The sequence below is a fragment of the Delphinus delphis genome, chromosome 13, assembly GCF_949987515.2.
Source record: "Delphinus delphis chromosome 13, mDelDel1.2, whole genome shotgun sequence".
NCBI classification, from domain to species: domain Eukaryota; kingdom Metazoa; phylum Chordata; class Mammalia; order Artiodactyla; family Delphinidae; genus Delphinus; species Delphinus delphis.
In genome coordinates this window covers 86,336,778-86,354,445 of record NC_082695.1, presented here as the reverse complement: position 1 = coordinate 86,354,445, position 17,668 = coordinate 86,336,778, and the positions used below count along the sequence as shown (strand labels likewise).

Here is a 17,668-nt window from a genome sequence, read left to right as displayed (position 1 = left end):
CCTTACCAGCTTTGGGGAATTGACTCACATTTAAAATTCTGGAAAAAATTATACCTCAGATCATTATCTTCCTTTCCTCCCAGCACCTCGGTATTAATACCTAATAGGAATAAAAATTAGGAATTGTCAGCGAATTTCCACAGGCTCCGTTGAATGCCTGCATGGGATATGATGCCCTCGTTCTTGATTATAAATTGAAGGTAGCTCTCAGTTAACATCCAGAACCCTGGGAAGTCTCAGTATTTCCATTAAAAAATAAATAGACAAAAACCCCTGTGGGGCTCCGGCTCTCAGTTACCTTACCTGGGTGGTCCTAACCCTTTTTTGCATACAGCCGTACACCAAGCATCTGTAATTTATTAAAGTAGGGTACCATTTCAGATGAGTTGTGAGATCCAGTCCCTCAAATTCCAGGAGCTCAGAAGCACCTTTGGGGACAAAGTTCAGATCGGGGGAGTCACGAGTACAGAGGCACCCGATCCGCTGTGAGGGATGCCTGGTGGCCGTGGTTCCCGGCAGACGGATGTGCGTCTCTCAGTTCCCGGTTTCCTCCTATGACTTGGAACCTGCCCAGCTCCATCACTGGTGCCACGTTGGTGTGGCGAGGAGGCCTTTGGTCCATGTTGACCCTTAGAGAAAAACGAAGGTGTTTTTCGACTAGCAGAAAACTCAGGCGTTCCACAGGCTTAGAGATTTTGCCAGTGGGGTCCTTACCCCAGGTGGTTCTGGGGCTGTGGCTCAGAGACAGAGCTTCTTGAGAATTTCTAGAATGAAGCGGAGGCCTGGCTGCCTGGAGGTGGTGGAGGCTTTCATTAAGATGCGGTGCACAGGGCGTGTCCTGGTTAAGGCTCTCATCCCCTCCCCTGTGCTTCAGGTGCTCTGGGCGCGCGGCCCTTGGTAGGTGGGGAAAGGCTGCTACCACGTAGCTTAGCGTTTCCACCTTTTTGGATGTTGTTAAGTTTAGTGAGCTTTCCATGTTCTCAGCAGTGTTTCCCAGTCATGCAGATTATTTGTTCTGAGATGGAATAAACGTATATCGGTTGGCCTTTCGGGATCTCACGCCAACCTCAGTTCTCTAGATACAGGTTTTCGTGGACCCTAAAACAGAGAGGACTTAGATATAGATGATGGTGAGTTTCGTGGGCGCCATGCTCCTGGTCACCTTCTCCCCTCCGTCCAGTGCTTCCTGGAGTCTCTACCCGGCTGCAGAGTGAGTGGAGTCTGCACCAGTGTTTGGATGACTTCCACTTAGTAAACCAGACTTGAACGTCATCTGTTACAACCCACAGCTTGCCCGATCACAGCTCTAAACCTGCCAGTTCGCACCTAGTAAGCGGCCCCCGTGCCCACTTCCTAAAGGCTCTTTGTGCTGCGTGTGGACCTGCCTTGTTGTTGCTTTTTTTCCCAAAAAAGTAGAAGTGAGTTTTAAGTTCAGGTTTAGAGAATTTCAGACGACAGACTTGGAAGTACAGGTAACCTGAAATGTTTTCCTTTTCTTTAAGATTTTTTAAATACATGGTTCTAAGGCTCCCCCCTCCCCTTAAACAGAGGTTAGATATTTATCTTCTAAATGTGGAAAATGCTAAATCGTCCTCACAGCGTGTGTGCTGTTCTTGGATGATGTACTCTTCTCGTGTCAGGTGTAAGTGTGCAGATTTATGGTGTTTTCCCTCACCCTGGTTTGGGTTTCTTAGGGGAAGTGCTTAAAATTTTTTGGCCTTGGTGTGTGAGTTCATAGGTGTGTTTTGAGAACCGAAGCTCTTGGGTTTGGGGAAGAACTGAGGTCAGCTGTGTAAATCCTGGTTGGCCTGCCTCAGTTTACCTTGAATGCCCCGCCAGGAGGGACTTGCTCCCCCCCGGTGGCCCCTTCTCTCCCTCATGGACTCGGTTTGGCTCCTGGTCTGGACTTGGGGGTAGTTTAGAGCAAGCCCAGAGCTCTTCTCATCCCCGGACCATTGCGTCTTCAAACCCTGTCCTTTGCCTCTCCTGCATCCCTTTCCTGGTCCAGCGGCGGACGGGTATCAGTCCCTGCTTGGCCTACGGGGGGCCTTCGCGGGTTCCTTTCTCCCTTGAGTGTTTGTTTATGATGCTTTGAAAGTGTCCTGGCTGCAGGGAAACCCAGCAGGTGTGGCGAGGTCTATTTGAGGGGTGAACAGAGAAGTGATGTTTCCTGTTACGGAGACGCTGCGTCTCCTGTTGCAGCCTAGAAACTGCGTGCAGCCGCTCCCAGAAATTACATTCCCGACATGTTACTGAATTTGCAGTAACTAAACTCTCAAGGTTTTGGTTTCTACTCCTTGCTGAGCACCCATTTTTTTCTTGAGTACATATGTGGTTGACTTTGGCATCAGGAATTGAGAGTCTAGAATCTGAGCGAATTCATCTCCACTCCACGAGTCTGTCAGCAGTTTGGGGGCTCACGCTGTCCTCTGATGCAGCCTTGCTGTGTTTCCCCGAGGGGTGTCGTCTGCGAGTGAAGATCGCAGCCTCCTCACGCGGGCCGTGGGTGACACGTATCGCGGTAGGAAGGCAGAAACGTGCAGAAGGGAATCTTGTAAAGGAAGAGGCACTCACCTGTTGTGGACACGACATCCTTGTGGTGCTGGAGGTGTGATCCTGTGAGTCTCGAGGGAGGTCCTGTCTTGAGACAGAGAACGGTGCTCTCGGGCGATGCCTCTGAGACATCAAGGTTTTGTGAGGTTAAGAGAGGGAATCCTCAGAGAGCTTTTCCCCACCTGTGTTTTGACCAAATGATGTTTGTGTAGAAATGAATAGTCTGGAAACTCTGCCAAAAGAGAAAAGACGTTACCTGGAAACGATCATCGTCACTTCCCTTAGGGGCTTGAAGCCTAATCCTTTAAGGATTAAAAAAAGCTACGTTTCCTGTGATCATTCTGCTGTGTAGATCGCAAGTCTGGAAACAGGTATGAGTGTAACGTGAGTGGTTTGTTGATAGAACAGTCATAAAATAGTAAATTATCTGTGTTTCCAGAATTTGTGTCCAGCCTGTGGTAGAGGATGATTTGGATTTTAGAATTTAAAAAATCGAAAATAAAAGAACAGGATAATTCTGGATAGGATAACATATAAGGTTTTTCTTGTTGAGACTTTAAAAAAGTCTTGTATGCCCAAGACATATTAATAGGATGATGACAGAAGGTTTGTACTTCCTTTGTGTGAATCTCGGAAGCATCTTTGCGGGATCCTTCAGTTTCCTCCCTCCCCTGGCGGGGGCAGCGTAACGAAGTCGAGTGCATGTTGGCAGGGCTTTGGAGGAGAGTCTGCAGGTGCCCCCAAAGACCCGTCAAGGCCTCTTCCTTTCCTTTTTGAGCCCACTTTCTATACACAACTTTACTTTTGAGGTCAGGGTGGCAGAGCTGTTTGCTCACCAGGTAGCCTTCAATTCAAATGAAGTTTGTAACCTTTCTCACTAGCTCAGAATTTTGAAGTAGCTTGGGCATAATATTATTGACCATAAAGGGCAAGGGTCTTTTCTTTAAAAAGTAGGGAGACAATGATATGATAGAATGCATGGGAAGACGATGTGTGTGTGTGTGTGTGTGTGTGTGTGTGTGCACGTGTGTGTGTGTGCGTGTGTGCTGATGCATACCTAATGAATGGGGAGTGGGTGCAAGGGCTGTGCTTTCTCTGCTGCTAGTTTGGGTGGGAATTACCTAGAAGAAAAAAGTATGATAATGGCTTAGTTTTGACCATTAGATGCAGAGGCCACATGGGGGAGTCGTCATCATCGGTGGGTGTCCTGGGGGCATCCTTAGGACCTGCACTTAGATGCAGCCCCATTATTCTTGGGAAAATCCAGGCAACCACAGCGGCTGTCAGAGAGGGTCTTCTTAGGAGCCCAGCTGGAGGGTCTCACAGCGAAAAGGAGGGAGCAGCAAAAGCGAGGATAAAGTTGAGATTTTCCTGGACCAGAATCAGAGGAGGGAGGGACCGCCCTGAACGGCTGAGTATGTTAGCTGTTGATAGAAGCCGTCTTCACGCTGGCTGCCTGTGGTCAGAAGAACTGGGGTGTCCGGCGCACTCAGGAGCCCCGGCCCCCCCTCTTGGGCCCATCGGTCAGGCATCCAGGGACGCCCTCCTCAGCTTTTCCTCCCCCCGACTTGGCCTGGTCAGAACTCCAGGAGAGAGGAGGCGGGTGGTCTCAGCACATGAGCCCGCGGCTCCTGGGGTCGCGTGGCCAGGTGACACTTCCCGTGTTTTACTGGGAAGCTGACACCCTGATCTTTTACTAATGACAGGGCACGAGTGGGTTAAAATGTGTCATCATTCTCCTCGCATCCCTGAAGGAGGTGGTGAAGAAGCTGAGAACTTTGTGGGCAAATTCTTCTCTTTCTCGGAGACTCACATTCATGACTTGTCCAACGAGAAATCCACCATCTGCCCTACAATTCGTGCATTTCTTTGACTGTTATCTCCATAAACAGTACCTGTAATGTAGAAACAATTTTATATCATTTGTATGTGTTGTGGCTTCTGAATGAGGACAAGAGAATGATACGGTCTCAGCTGTTTGGCTAAGACCCTTGGTCATCCTTTCACTCAACTTTTACATTCAAATGTCAGACTTCAGGTGTGTAAACACTCAGCTCAGGGAGCGTCATCTAAAAACATTTGTGGTTAGAGGCATACCTTTTTCTAGTTAGTATTTTTGTTTTCCCGTTGAGTTGAGCTACCGTTGAGCCTGATGGGAAGGTTAGGCTCAGGGAGGTCATTTCAGAGCTACTGTTACATGAAAAATGAGGCTTTTCTTCAGAGAGATGCCCTCATCCAGAAAAGGCAGACAGACAGGTGTGAGTCTTCTGCGTCCCTTTTCTAGCAAAAGCCGGACATCTTTTAGGGTCAGGAGGGAACAGGAGGTCGGCACTCTAAGACCGGCCTCCTTCCTAGGTGTCCCGTCTGTGCTCTGCCCGGGATGCGCAGGACACACAGGTAAGGGGCTGGCAGGGGGGGTAGGTGGGGATGGCGCAGCTCCCAGGCGTGTGGCCCAGCGTCGCCTTGGGGGCAGGGCCCAGCCCTGCTTTCCTAGTCCCTCACTTGGTCTGGCCACATCACTCCATCGGCCGGATGCGGGCCACCAGCTGCCTGGGTCCCACACACCTGAGGGCGCGTCATGAGAGTGGAATTTAATCCTCTCTAATCTGTGCTCCCTCGCGGTCCTGCGTGTGCGGGCTGTCCGGGGGCCTGGAGGTGCCTGCCATCAGGACACAGCGGAGGGGCTGACGATGTTTTCCTCTCGCCCCCTTCCTCCCTCCCCCGCCCCTGCACCGCTGCCCAGGGACACTCCGGACGCCGGCCCACCAGGGAGACTTGGTCTGCGTGGAGTGTGGAAAGTGCTTCCACCAGTCTAGCCATCTCCGGGCCCACACGCGGGCTCACACAGGTACCTGCCCGGGGGGCCCTGGGGGGAGGCAGTCTCTGTTTTCCACAGTCGGTGACAGGTTTAGATTTCGCCCGGGTGAGGTGAGGGGTCAGGCCTTCTCTCCTGGGATGACACTCTAGGCTGTCCTATCCGGCACCTGCACCTGAAATGATTTTTCCTTTGCATCCAAGTGCTGTGTGGTTTCATCTGAGATAAGCCTGTCTTGCAAATGCTCCACTTTAAGTAGAGTGGACTTCTCAGAAGTGCACGGGGTAATGAGTTACGCTGCCACCAGGACGCACTGAAACCCACGTCCCCCATCGGCATGACACCCGGCTGCCTGCTTTCCTCCTCGGCACCAGCTGGCCTCTGTGGACCGGTGGGTGCCGAGTGGCAGAATTCCTCGGCCTGTTTGTCAAGAGCTTGCCTGAGATGGAATCGGGGGAAGCAATGTGTGTGTGGTGGGAACACCACACAGCCAGGGCGAGGCGGGGCCGGGGGTGCTTTATCCCAAGCGTGAAGGACGCATCCGTACCCGGGTCGGGTCTGATGCAAAGTGACAGGGGCCAAACGGTAAGTGACGCAGGAGGAGGGGCCCTCTGCGCGCGCCCGGCTAATTAATGTTGTCACTGATGGGTCTCTTTGGCGCCGAAGCCTGAATTAAAAAGGGCACCGGCCCCAGGCAGCGTTTTCAGTTTCTTACAGTAAGTGTTATGGTAAACTGGTATTTTCCGGCCACAGGCTGGGCGCTGGGTCTTTTTTTCGTTGTTTTTTTTTTTTGCACAAGTGCTTAACCTGTAAGGGATGCGTGTCGCGGGGCGTCGGGAAGCTAGCGTCCCCCTGCTAACGCACGTACTTGCTCTCACAGTGCTGTTTGAGTCTAACGGCCTCCGAGGTGCTGAAGCCCACGCCACCTCCGCAGATGCCCCCAAACAAGTAGGTCTCCCGACTCACGGGTGTGTGGGTTTTCATGTCGCGTAGCTGGGAAAAGGGGTGTCACGATGGTCGTCACAAGGGTACCACGTGGTGTTTTACCAGATGTGTAAGTAGCTTTTCGTTGCTGTGAATGAGAGCCCAGTCTTGCGGGACAGTCTGTGGGTGCCTGATAATCACTGAAGGTGGCGCAGGCCGTGAATGACACGGTCGGGGTCGATGCAGCCGCGTTGGGTCTTGTTGTGGGTGACGGAATTGGTAGAGACCAGAAAGTCATACTTTTCCACTCAAGATGTTTTGCTTGGAGGTTAGCTTGAGAACAAGTTAGGCTTCGTCTCTTGTCTTCAGAACCGTATTTTTTTTTTTTTTTTTTTTTGCGGTACGTGGGCCTCTCACTGTTGTGGCCTCTCCCACTGCGGAGCACAGGCTCCGGACGCGCAGGCTCAGCGGCCATGGCTCACGGGCCCAGCCGCTCCGCGGCATGTGGGATCTTCCCAGACCGGGGCACGAACCCGTGTCCCCTGCATCGGCAGGCGGACTCTCAACCTCTGCGCCACCAGGGAAGCCCTTCAGAACCGTATTTTAAAAAAATTTTATTGGAGTAGAGTTGATTTACAATGTTGTGTTAGTTTCACGTGTACGGCAGAGTATATCAGTTATACATATATCCACTCTTTGTTTAGCTTCTTTTCCCATATAGGCCATTACAGAGATTTGAGTGGAGTTCCCTGTGCTGTGCAGTAGGTTCTTACTAGTTGTCTATTTTATATCTAGCAGTGTGCGTATGTCAGTCCCAGTCACACAGTTTGTCCCTTCCCCCTCCCTCCCCTTGGTGTCCATAAGTCGGTTCTCTACATCTGTGACTCTGTTACCACTTTGCAGATAAGTTCATCTCTACCATTGTTCTAGATTCCACATCTAAGCGATATTATACGATTAATATTTATCTTTCTCTGTCTGACTTACTTCCCTCTGTATGACAGTCTTTAGGTCCATCCATGTCGCTGCACATGGCATTATTTCAGAACCGTATTTTTGAATCACTCCATAAGAGGCGTTCTGCTGAGTTTGGTGTTTCAGGGCCTCGTCTTTGTCCTGATTTGATTCTCTGTCTAATGCACGCCACCGGCTCGGCCATAATGCGTAAGATACCCGTACGCGTGTACATAGAACGTGGGTCACCGTAGACGTGTGGCCTTAGTGCATTCAATCTACAAAAGGTGGCCAGCTTCTGGGCACGAGTGACTGTGGGATGCGGTCTGTAGCTCTGAAGTAAGGGGGTACACGCCGTCCTAAGTGGTCTGTGCCGTCATCCCGGGCTAAGAGCATGTGGTTGCAGAGCTTTTCTTCCTCTCTGCCCCTGACAGGATGTCACACCCGTCCTCGTTCTCCCACAAGCATTTTCTCCATAACCTTCTTGCTTTCTGATTGGTTGCCGTAGAAGGTTCTGTAACTGCAGCCTCTCCCCCTTGTAAATGAAGAGGGGAAGGTTTCCTTGCTGCCAGAACAAACGTCCGGGATCTGGTCCAGGTGGTCAGGTCCAGTTAGCACACCCCGCCTGGACACGTGTGGGATTCACGGTCGTTGACAATGATGACGGTGACATAGATGACAGAAGAACCTCCAGAAATTCCAGTCCGTTTCTCTAGAAGAGAATAGTGAGCGATAAAAACACTGCCCAGAGCCTGCTGCTAGTTCATGGTTGAGCTGCCCTTAGGATGGACGGTACCTGATCAGAGGCTCTCGTTTTGTTTTTTATCGAATTTTCAGAATCCCTATTTTTTTGTTAAAAGCCTTTTCTTCATATGTCATGGACAGAATGCCTTTCCCTTCGTTATAGTTTTTTAGTAAGTGACTTCTCTCTCAATAAAACCCATAGTTTTAGAACGACGGCTGTTATTTCACGATGCTGTGACAATTGATGAAAAAAAGAACATCTCACTGAACGCAGAATTAAAAGATTTCTGGACACATGTGACCTCAGCTCGAATTAGGCAACACTCTCCTTTTAAACAGAAGTAAACCCCCCTTTCGACAAGGCGCACACGGGGACGTGTCTGTGGGTTGTAGCAGCGGCAAGGTCGTGCCGTAACTGGAGAATTACATACTGACGGTACAAGTGAAGTCAGTCCAGAGCATTCCTGCAGGCACAGCGGCCGGTTCAATCCGCCTAAGATTCGGCTTTTCCAGAGGAGGGTTTGACGGGGCCGGGAAGCACCAGGCAGGTCTCTGAATAACAGTGAGATTCCTCAGGAGCACACGTCAGTTTATCTGGTGCACAGGGACTCTACCTAAGCCTCTTTGAAAGGCTCCTGGTACAGGGAGAAATAGATCAACAAAGCAAGTCACTAAGACTCTATTTTAAATTAGTTCTTTGTTACTTAGAGTTATGCTGGGAATTCATCACAGTCGTTACCCATTCTTGGGGATGAAAGAGAAAAGATGTATCTGTATTTTCGTCTTTGTCTCTGTAAACCCAGGTTCTGCAGTTTTGTACTTATGACCAGCCCACCTCTTAGTGTCACGTGTACAGTGACTCAATACTGTGGTCTTAGGAGCTCTTTACTCCTGTTGCAAGGCCTCCGTGGGTCAGCTGTCCTGCTCTTCAGTCTCCTGACCGTGTTGTCAGGCCCGTGGCACCTAAACTGAGCTGGACGTATACACCTGTCGTGCTCGCATAGTCGAGAGACGGCCTCTGGAAGTACTTTTTGTCCTCTGTCGCATTAGAAGGAGCTTTTGTTGATCAATCGCTGAACATGTTGGTTCTTGAAGGAAATTCTGTTTTCTTTAACGTATTTTGGAATTCAAGAATTCTCATAGAGATGTGTCTGCCAGGATAAGTGCGAAACATAGCAGTAGTAGCTGTCGGCTTATATCTTACTGTTCTCTCTTATTCTGGAGTTCTCACTGTTTACAAAAATCCCAACTGCTGTCTTAGATTCAGAATACGATCTAGATTCATAGGACAATTCTGTGGTTATTTATGTCTAGAACGGGACTCATTATACTTACCAGCCATGTTCTTTTTCATGTTTAGTGTGCTTTACAAACAGTAACTAATTAATATTTAAATCATTCTTTCCTGTGGGCTTTAGAAGCTGTGGATCAGGGGAGTTTTTAAAATCACACAACACTGTATTCACGCATAAATTACTTGATGTAACACTAACAGTTGATGGACTTTTATAGATATACATAATAGATGTTAAATTATCTAAGGGAAACAGTATTTGGGAATTCAGTTTCACAATAATCATTTATTCAGTCGTTAACAGCATTTATGGCGCACCTCCTGTGTGCCAGGCTCTGTCACATTGGTGGGGATAACGAGGATGTTGGGGGACAAGGTAAATACTTTTCCTGCTTTCATGGTTCCTGAGGTCCAGTGGGTGGTTTAGATAAGAAAACAGGGCAGAGAGGTGCAGCGCTGTGATAGGGTGAGGGCCCTGGAACCAGGCTTGGGGCGTCGAGAAGACTGTGCCAGGGTGCGGGCAGCCGGCAGATGCCCCCGCCAATACCCCCCGACCCCAACCCCAGAGGTGGAAGAGATGTCTCGTTGGAGGAATCGTATGGGGGGAGAGCTGGGCGGGTGGCCAGGCGCTCAGGACATGAGCCTGGGGAGACACACCGCCGTTGGGTACCAGCGCTGAGATGTGGGAATTCCATCCCGAGGGCAGTGGGGACCCTGAGCCGGGGATGACGTCACCAGTGTGTCTGTAGGAGAGTCGGGTTAGTCTGGGTCGGGGATGGATTGCGGAGGTTCCGGACAGTGAGCTGAGCCCTGCTCTGGAGGTGCTTGGGGTCATCCCAGCGAGCCCCAGAGGCGGCCCGAGCTGGGGTGGGGCTGCGGAGAGCAGATGGGTGTGTGGATGTTTGGTGGCAGGAAGAACTTGGGGGTTGGATGCAGGATGGGAGGGAGGGGAAGGGGATGGAGTGGACCCGGGTGCTGGCTTCAGGCTCCAGCTCTCGGGAGGAGCCATTCCTGGAGCCTGGAACGTGGCAGGAGGAGCCGGACAAAACCAGTTCCAGCTGACCTTCAAGTCAAGTTTGTGATGCCTCTTGGCGGGCGCATATGTGGGTTTGAAGTGGGTTTGATCCTGGTGGAGAGCATATAAATATTTAATAGCTCTCAACGTTGAAGATCAGCCAGTTCTACTCCGAGGGACTCAGTAGCCTGAATTGTTAAGATGTTGGGTTATTGAGTAGGAGACTCTAACCTAGACCTCAGCTCAGGCAGGTGAACTTCACCTGAGTTTCCTCATTTGTAAAATGATGACCACAGCAGCACATACTCCTGTACTTGCTGAGAAGATTAACGAGGATGGTGGACTGAGCCTGGCAGAGACCAGACGTCCAGCACGTTAGCTGTTGTCAGTTATTCCAAGAGTGAACAGTTGTCCTGAGCAGCTGGGGAGACACGGGCGCCGTGTATATGTACGGTGCACATGCGTGTAAACATGTAGATGCACGTGTTGATGCCTGTGTGGACGTGCCCATCGTGGACCGTTGTGCTCAGTCGTCACGGCCACTCCCTCTTCTCAGCATCTCCCTGCTTTGTCAGAACCTGGCCGTGTGCTTGTAAACACCCTGGTTTTGTCTTGTTTTGTTTTACAGTCTAGCTGCTAGTCGTGCCTTAAAGGGAAGATGGGAGAGCTCTTAGCTTGAGAAAAGTGTTGTCAACATAAACGTAATTCCCTAGTTTGCTGCCTTGTGTTCAGACGACATCATGCTGGCGGGCAGACGCCATGTCTGTACCCACAGCCATACAGCAGCTGCCCTTACTTTGCTGTATCTGAATTTCCTATGTGAGTTAATCCTAATGTTATAATATACATATGTCGGAGTGGATTAAATTCAGTTAATTTAGTTACTTGAGGAGGAATAAAAGTTTCCTTTTTTGTTTTTGTGTTTACAAGGTCATACATGCAGTTTATTTATTTCTTCTTTTCTATTATGGTTTATTACAGGATATTGACTATAGTTCCCTGTGCTGTACGTTAGGACCTTGTTGTTTATCCGTCCTATATATACTAGTTTGCATCTGCTAATCCCAACCTCCCAACCCATCTCTCTCCCACACCCCTCCGCCAGAGAGTTTCCTTTTGATGTGTTTTTGGTCGTGGTCTCTTTTCTGCACGCACACTGGCTAAGCCCCTTCTGTGTTACAGGCTTGCACTTGAACTCGGAGATCCCAGAGCAGTTTCTTTATCAGCACATTCCTCTGTTGGGTGGGGTGGAAAGGATTACCGACTCCTTGGAAGTTAAAGGTCTGGATTGGGTAATAGGGTATCGGATAGTTTGTTCCTGGGCACAGTATCTATTCTGTGGGCATCCCGTTCCTTTGCATTTGTTGTAAAGGGTTTGAGCCCTGGCAGCCAGGAGCCCTCTTCATTAGTGGAGCTTCCCTAGCTGTGGGGATGAATCTTCCAGCCCTGGGGAATAAAGGCACCCGCTACTGGCGCCTGTTGTATTAGGAAGATAATTCTGATCGTAAGAGAAGCTGATGTCCCAAGCAAAACTCTACGTAAGAGGAGGAATTCACGTATAGCATCATTTTCAAGATGCTTTGCCATAGATTTAACACAACTGAACATTTAATTTCTAGTAGTCGTCAAAATTCATCATTAGAAAGAACATTTTTTGAAAATAATATGCTTTTTAAAATATTGGTATCACTGCGCTATGGATGTTAGAGAAAAGAGTAGGGGGGGTTTCTTTAATGTTGTGGAGAAATTTATTTTTCCAATTGTATTGGTCGTTAAATGTTAGAAATTAAATAATGGTCTTTCTAAAACCAAGAAAAATTAACCCTCTCTCCCTCCATTCCCCTGGTTTTGGGACTTAAAAGTCCAGACCGTCTTTTGCTGAAATATGAAATCTGGTGTTACGACTTGTTTGAATTCCTTGCCAAAATTTATAGACTATGATTAATAGTTTATTATTCTAAATGTTATTTTAAAATAGTTAAGCTGGAGAAATAATTCCATTAATCAAAATAAAGGGAACTGAGGAGAAAAATGGCAACCTAATTTGTCTCATTTTTAGCTACGGAGATTAGAATGCAAACGATGGAGAAATCCCATAGGCTGGTATATTTGAATCTATGTATGATCTGTTTTCAGTGTCACTTTTAGATTCTCAATATCACAGATCGCATTTCAAAATTCAGCTGGTTTGTCTCAGTAATTTTCTTACTCATGTAAACCAAATGTCTTGAAACACAGTATCCGTTTTCCCACTCAGTGTAACATAAGGTGAAAAGTCGTGACTATAACTAGTGATTTATCCAAAATGACCTGTCATAACGCGAGTCCCAGCTACCTGTTGGCTTGTTGGGAAAGGTCCTTGCCAGTAAGATGTTCCCTGTACATCGTTAAGCGTTTAGCATCACCACGCATGTCTAATGCAGGCCTTGGTCCACGGAGGCCGAGAGACTCACCTGTGTCCCAGAGGATATAGGCTTTTGTGTGTGGGGGTCACTTACTCCCACACGTGAGCACATATGCATTCCTTTACCTTATAAGACAAAAGGGGAAGAAAAAGTAGGCCTCGTCAAGTTCCGTAAGTCACTATTCATCCCTGGAACACTGAAGCGCCTTAAAGAAAGATAATATTTATTTCTGAATAAATATTGTTCAGTTTTACTGAAGAGTCCACAATTCACACAGCTGCAATAAAGAAAACCCAAGTTTCCTGAAAGCGTGCTTCTCATTTTCTGCTGCCTCTTTCTTTGTGGGAGAATAAAAGCAACTTGTTTGCGCTCAGATATCATGTGTCCACTTAATTTAAGTATTTCTGTGACTCCTTTCTTCCATGGCTGCATTTTCCCCTGGGCCTCATTTCTCAGATGAATTTCAGTCATTTCTTAAAAACCCTATATAGGACTGCTGTATTGAGGAATAAGGTGTTGGTCCCAACGAATCGGAAGTGAAAACAGCTCTCTTAAAAGTGAGATGCTGTGTGAACACATCGCCTCATTTGTAAAGAGAAACTTGGCATCTGTGCCTCTAGATCTGTGGACTGAATGAAACAACCTGGTTATTCGGGTTAGCCAGATTTTTCTGTCCCTCTAAAATACATAGCTTTAAAATTTCCTGAGCCTGCAGTGTAAAACTTCAGTCCTTTACGGACAGAGGGCCATCTTCGTGCTTCTTCTCTAACCATCCTTTTTCCTTCTTCCAATACAAGTCTGTGTATTCTGGTCCAAAGGAAGGGAAATCCAAGGAGGTGCCTGGATTGTGTATACAGAATCTGGACACACACAACACACGTGTTCATACACATTCCTTGCCCATTTATGGACTCCCCAGCAAGTCTGTTTGCTACATACTTCCTCAAAACGTTCAAGGCCAGCCACCTAACAGCTAACAATAACTCCTGTTTTTCTGTCCGTAAACACAAAGGCCATTTTCCGTCCTCGAATGTATCTGGAACCAGTTCCAAATGAGCCCTGTCGATGATGGATCTCCCCACGGCGTGATGTCGCTGTGCAAAAATGCAAAACATCCTTCTCAGTTTACTGCAGGAAATTCACCATCTACTTAAGGAAGTTTTATCACCTCTCTCATTCCGTTACTGTTTCCTACATTTCAAATAAACTACTGTCCGTACCACTGTGCCCACTCCCCCCAGCCCCCCATAAAATTTTGTTGAGTATCTTTCTGACTTCCGCTAGATGTCGACTGGTAGGTGTCGTGAATGCAGAGCTAGTTTTACGTAGGAGTTTTCTGAAACTATTAACTAAAGAGAGGCACTTAATTCATTATGTCAACCAGACCCCCCCCAACACACACTTATTTCTAGGGTTCCTGCAGGCATAGCTGGAAACCAGTTGGAATTTCACACGAGCGCTGCATTTTATGTGTGCATGTTAATTTCAAGCTGTCGGTTTTACTTCATCGGGACTTTAGCTGAAGGTTCATGCAGTTAAGTAAGATTCATCTTGCCCTGTCGTGTCCTCAGATTGTAAGCTCCACTGTTCAAACAGCGATGCTGCACGTGTCGCGCGAGAGCCTTCTCTGAAATCTTCGGCTTTCCTTCATGCTCGTTTTCATCTTGCAGTTCCCTTGACTGTAGAATAACCCTTTCTATTTTTCCAACGTGGTAATTATTTACGGAAATGGATGGACGCTCCCTCGGGTGCTGACAGACCTATGGGAGTGCTGTACTTCTGGTTCATATGGCCCCCAAATTCAACCCTGTTCTGGTGCTGTCATTCACCTGTGAACCCCACTTTGTATTACTCACGGTGCATTGTTGTTTTGAGTCCTCCGGCCCCATCTGGCCATCTTTGTAACCTTTCCTCCGGAGCTGGTTCAGGCACTATGATTTGCTGTTCTTGCATGCGGAACAGAGACGGCTAATGGACCTCTGTAGATCACTGGGGGTGATTTTCTCAAGCTGCCTTGGAAGGCAGGAAGGCACAGTGCAAACATATTCTGCTCGTATGCAGTGAGTTAAAGCTGAAGCCAGGGGTCTCTGCCGACCTGACTCAGTGGCTCTGTGAAGGTTGCTGTGGGTGCTCTGGGCGTTGCTAAGAAAATTAATAGGAAAAATGCACTTGGAAACCAAAGGCAGAAATGAGCTTTTCTCTTGTCTCTTTTTTCCCCAGGGGAGAGACCATTCTAATGCAGATACTGTCCAAACAGTGCCTCTCAGAAAGGGAACCTAGAGACACGCTTTCACCATCCCTGGTGCCCCGGGACAGCGTCCGCAGTTCCCTTGTGGATGTCCCGACCGTGACCCTGACCGCCCCGTGGAAGAACTCCCAACCGGACACCTCAGATCCTGCAGCCGCTGGGCGGAGCGGAAGCTGAAGGGAGGGCTTCTCCTTGTTACACGTTAAACATCAACAAAGATGCTCGACTTAGAATTACGTGTAGATATTCTATATGCATATATGTGCTCACCGACCATAGTCCGTATTTTCTTATAATAAACGGTGGAGGTGGGAGCCACGGTAGGAGCGCAAAGCATCGATATTGTTCAAGACAGGTTTGAGACACTGGAAGAAGGATGCTCGTGTGTGTCGGACAGAGTGAAGCAGCCAAGCACTGAAACAGGAGCCGCCGCCGCTGCTCAGAGGCCTGTTGGAGGTGACGTCACAACAGACGGCGGAGGGGTCCAGGTTGACGGAGTTTTGACGCTCTGGCCTCTCCTTGTCTTAGTGGGTATTTAAAATAGTGAATAAAAGAGGAAGGATGGGCCTTGAGGTGCTGTGGAAACAGGCTCGATGGGGGGCGGGCGGGTGACAAGGTCCTCCTTCCTCAGTGGTCCCATCGCATCCCCTTGGGGGCCCTCTGCGTTTCCCAGGTGTGTCCCTCTCTCCCATCTGTGCTCAGTGAATCCGGCAGAGGAAACACATCCGTGGGAAGGCTTTTGCTGTGCTTGGGAAAAGAGAGCTGGTTGAGCACTAAGCAAAGCAGGCTTCTTTGTTTATTCTCAGGACCTTTTGGTAACAGGGCTACATTCTGCAAACTGCTTACAACGGAAGACTGCCTGTCTTAACAAATGATCTAGCCACTGAACCCCCCTCGATTTGGACCCTTTTAGTCCTAGCGGGAGGATCCCCTGAGCCCAGGGGGGGGCCCAGGTCGCCGGGGTCCTGGTGCTCTGGGGCCTCCTGCGCCCCCCTCCCTCCCTGCCTTCCTGTCCATCTGTCCCAGCAAGTAGGCGTCTTTTCTTCTTGGGCCGGGGGGCCTCCATGGGACGAGTCCCTTCATTCCCAGAGCGTGGAGGCCCCCCGGCCCGTGGGTCGGACAGCTTAATATACCTCTTCCTCAGTCGCGCAGATGCCAGTTTTAGCGGTGGGGAGTTAAGGGCCGTAACAAAGGGTCTTAAACCTTGCAGTGTACGCAGTTGAAATTGTATTCCACAGATACAGATATTTTCTTTTCCGATTACCATGACACCGTGTGTGATGGTGACGTTTCTGAGAGTGTCAGACTTTTGCACATAATGATCTTATGCATTATCAAAAGTTACTGCTGCCTTGAATGAAAATGTTCTGTGAAATTTTTTGCAAAAGCTTTACTAGGTTTTTTTTAATTGTGAAATTTTGTAAAGGCAGGAAATGGATTAAAACGAGCATATGCTAAATATATTTTTCAAAAAAGCAATAATTTTACATGTACAGAAATTATCCTAATCTTTAATACTGGTGAGAGCGACAGTTTACCTAATACAGTAATGGATTAGTGCAGTTTTTGTAGAAAATGGGCTTCTGATACAAAGACTTGTTGAAACACACACACACACACACACACACACACACACCCTAAAGTGTGGTTTTCCTGTTCTAATGATTCGTTGAATTTTATTATTATTATTATTGTTGTTGTTATTGTTGTTGTTGTTCTTAGTTAATGTTTGGGTGTGGATTCTCCTTGTTACTGAATTTAAATTACTTGACCGTTCAGGTTACTTTGCAACATTTGCAAACAATGCAATGTAACTGGCTAGCTTCTATCTATAAATATATATATACATGTATATACACACGCATATAGCTGCATGTATGTGTGTGTATATATATATAACTTTTTTACTTATTTTTTCCTGATATTCTTACACCGGATATGTACCAGAATGATCTGTCGTGTTGGTGTCATTAGGAATGTCCTTGCAGATACGATTCAGTGACTGTCCTCTAAAGTTATTTTGAGCAAAGTTTCAGAGCTACATTCCTCTGTTCACCCTAGCAATCGACATGCCTTTCTGTTGACTTCCGTTTGATCACTTCCATAGTCTCCCCACAGTGATGGTTTCTGCATCTTCTAGCTTTTATTTTCTTGGCTGACAGCGAAGGGTGACAGTTCAGGAACGCACAGGGGCTCGTGATTCGGTCTGTTTCTCTGTGTTTTAGTTACTCAGAGGAATTCTGTACCCAGAGTGACACGATCGTGTACGTTCTTACCGTTTCAGAGGCGGCCTTCAGAGCCGCAGGTGTCATCCCGGGAGACCCCTTTGCGGGGAGCATGGTGGAGAGGGGCGCGTCCCGGGGTCCCGTTGGCCGGACACGCGGCCCGAGCCAGTTGGAATACTTGTTTCCACCCGGAGCACAGAAATAAGGTTTTCCCTGAATTCAGCAGACGGGGTCCGGGGCGGGGGGCGGCGGGCGGCGTCCAAGAACACCACCCTCCAAGGCAAGCCGTCTGGGGGCCTGACTGTGCTTCCCTTCTTCCACTGAGCATCAGTATTGTATTGGTTTGTCCATGTGTTTATGTCAGTTTGACCATAGTATTTAATACAATATGTGTTTTTCTTATTTATTTAGCCAATGTGTTTTGATTCACTTTTTCTCGATGGATAATTTCCACATGGTCTCTCTTGTAAGTCACCCTCTGACTGTTACAG

General features: G+C 48.2%; 1 protein-coding gene across 7 annotated transcripts in view; it reads left to right on the top strand.

Moving 5' to 3' along the window:
- ZNF516 (zinc finger protein 516) overlaps positions 1-17,422 on the top strand; it is a 111,063-nt gene extending 93,641 nt beyond the window's left edge. For 3 of the 7 annotated variants that reach the window (XM_060029239.1, XM_060029237.1, XM_060029236.1), the window contains exons 4-6: positions 5,297-5,401; positions 6,249-6,316; positions 14,925-17,422. In XM_060029239.1, the coding sequence (XP_059885222.1) occupies positions 5,297-5,401; positions 6,249-6,316; positions 14,925-14,984 (233 nt within the window). In that variant the 3' untranslated portion in view covers positions 14,985-17,422. Of the gene's footprint in view, positions 1-4,908; positions 5,402-6,248; positions 6,614-14,924 lie in introns of those variants that run through there. The other 4 variants (XM_069541334.1, XM_069541333.1, XM_069541335.1 and 1 more) reach the window with 4 other exon arrangements.
- The last annotated feature ends 246 nt before the right edge of the window (positions 17,423-17,668 follow it).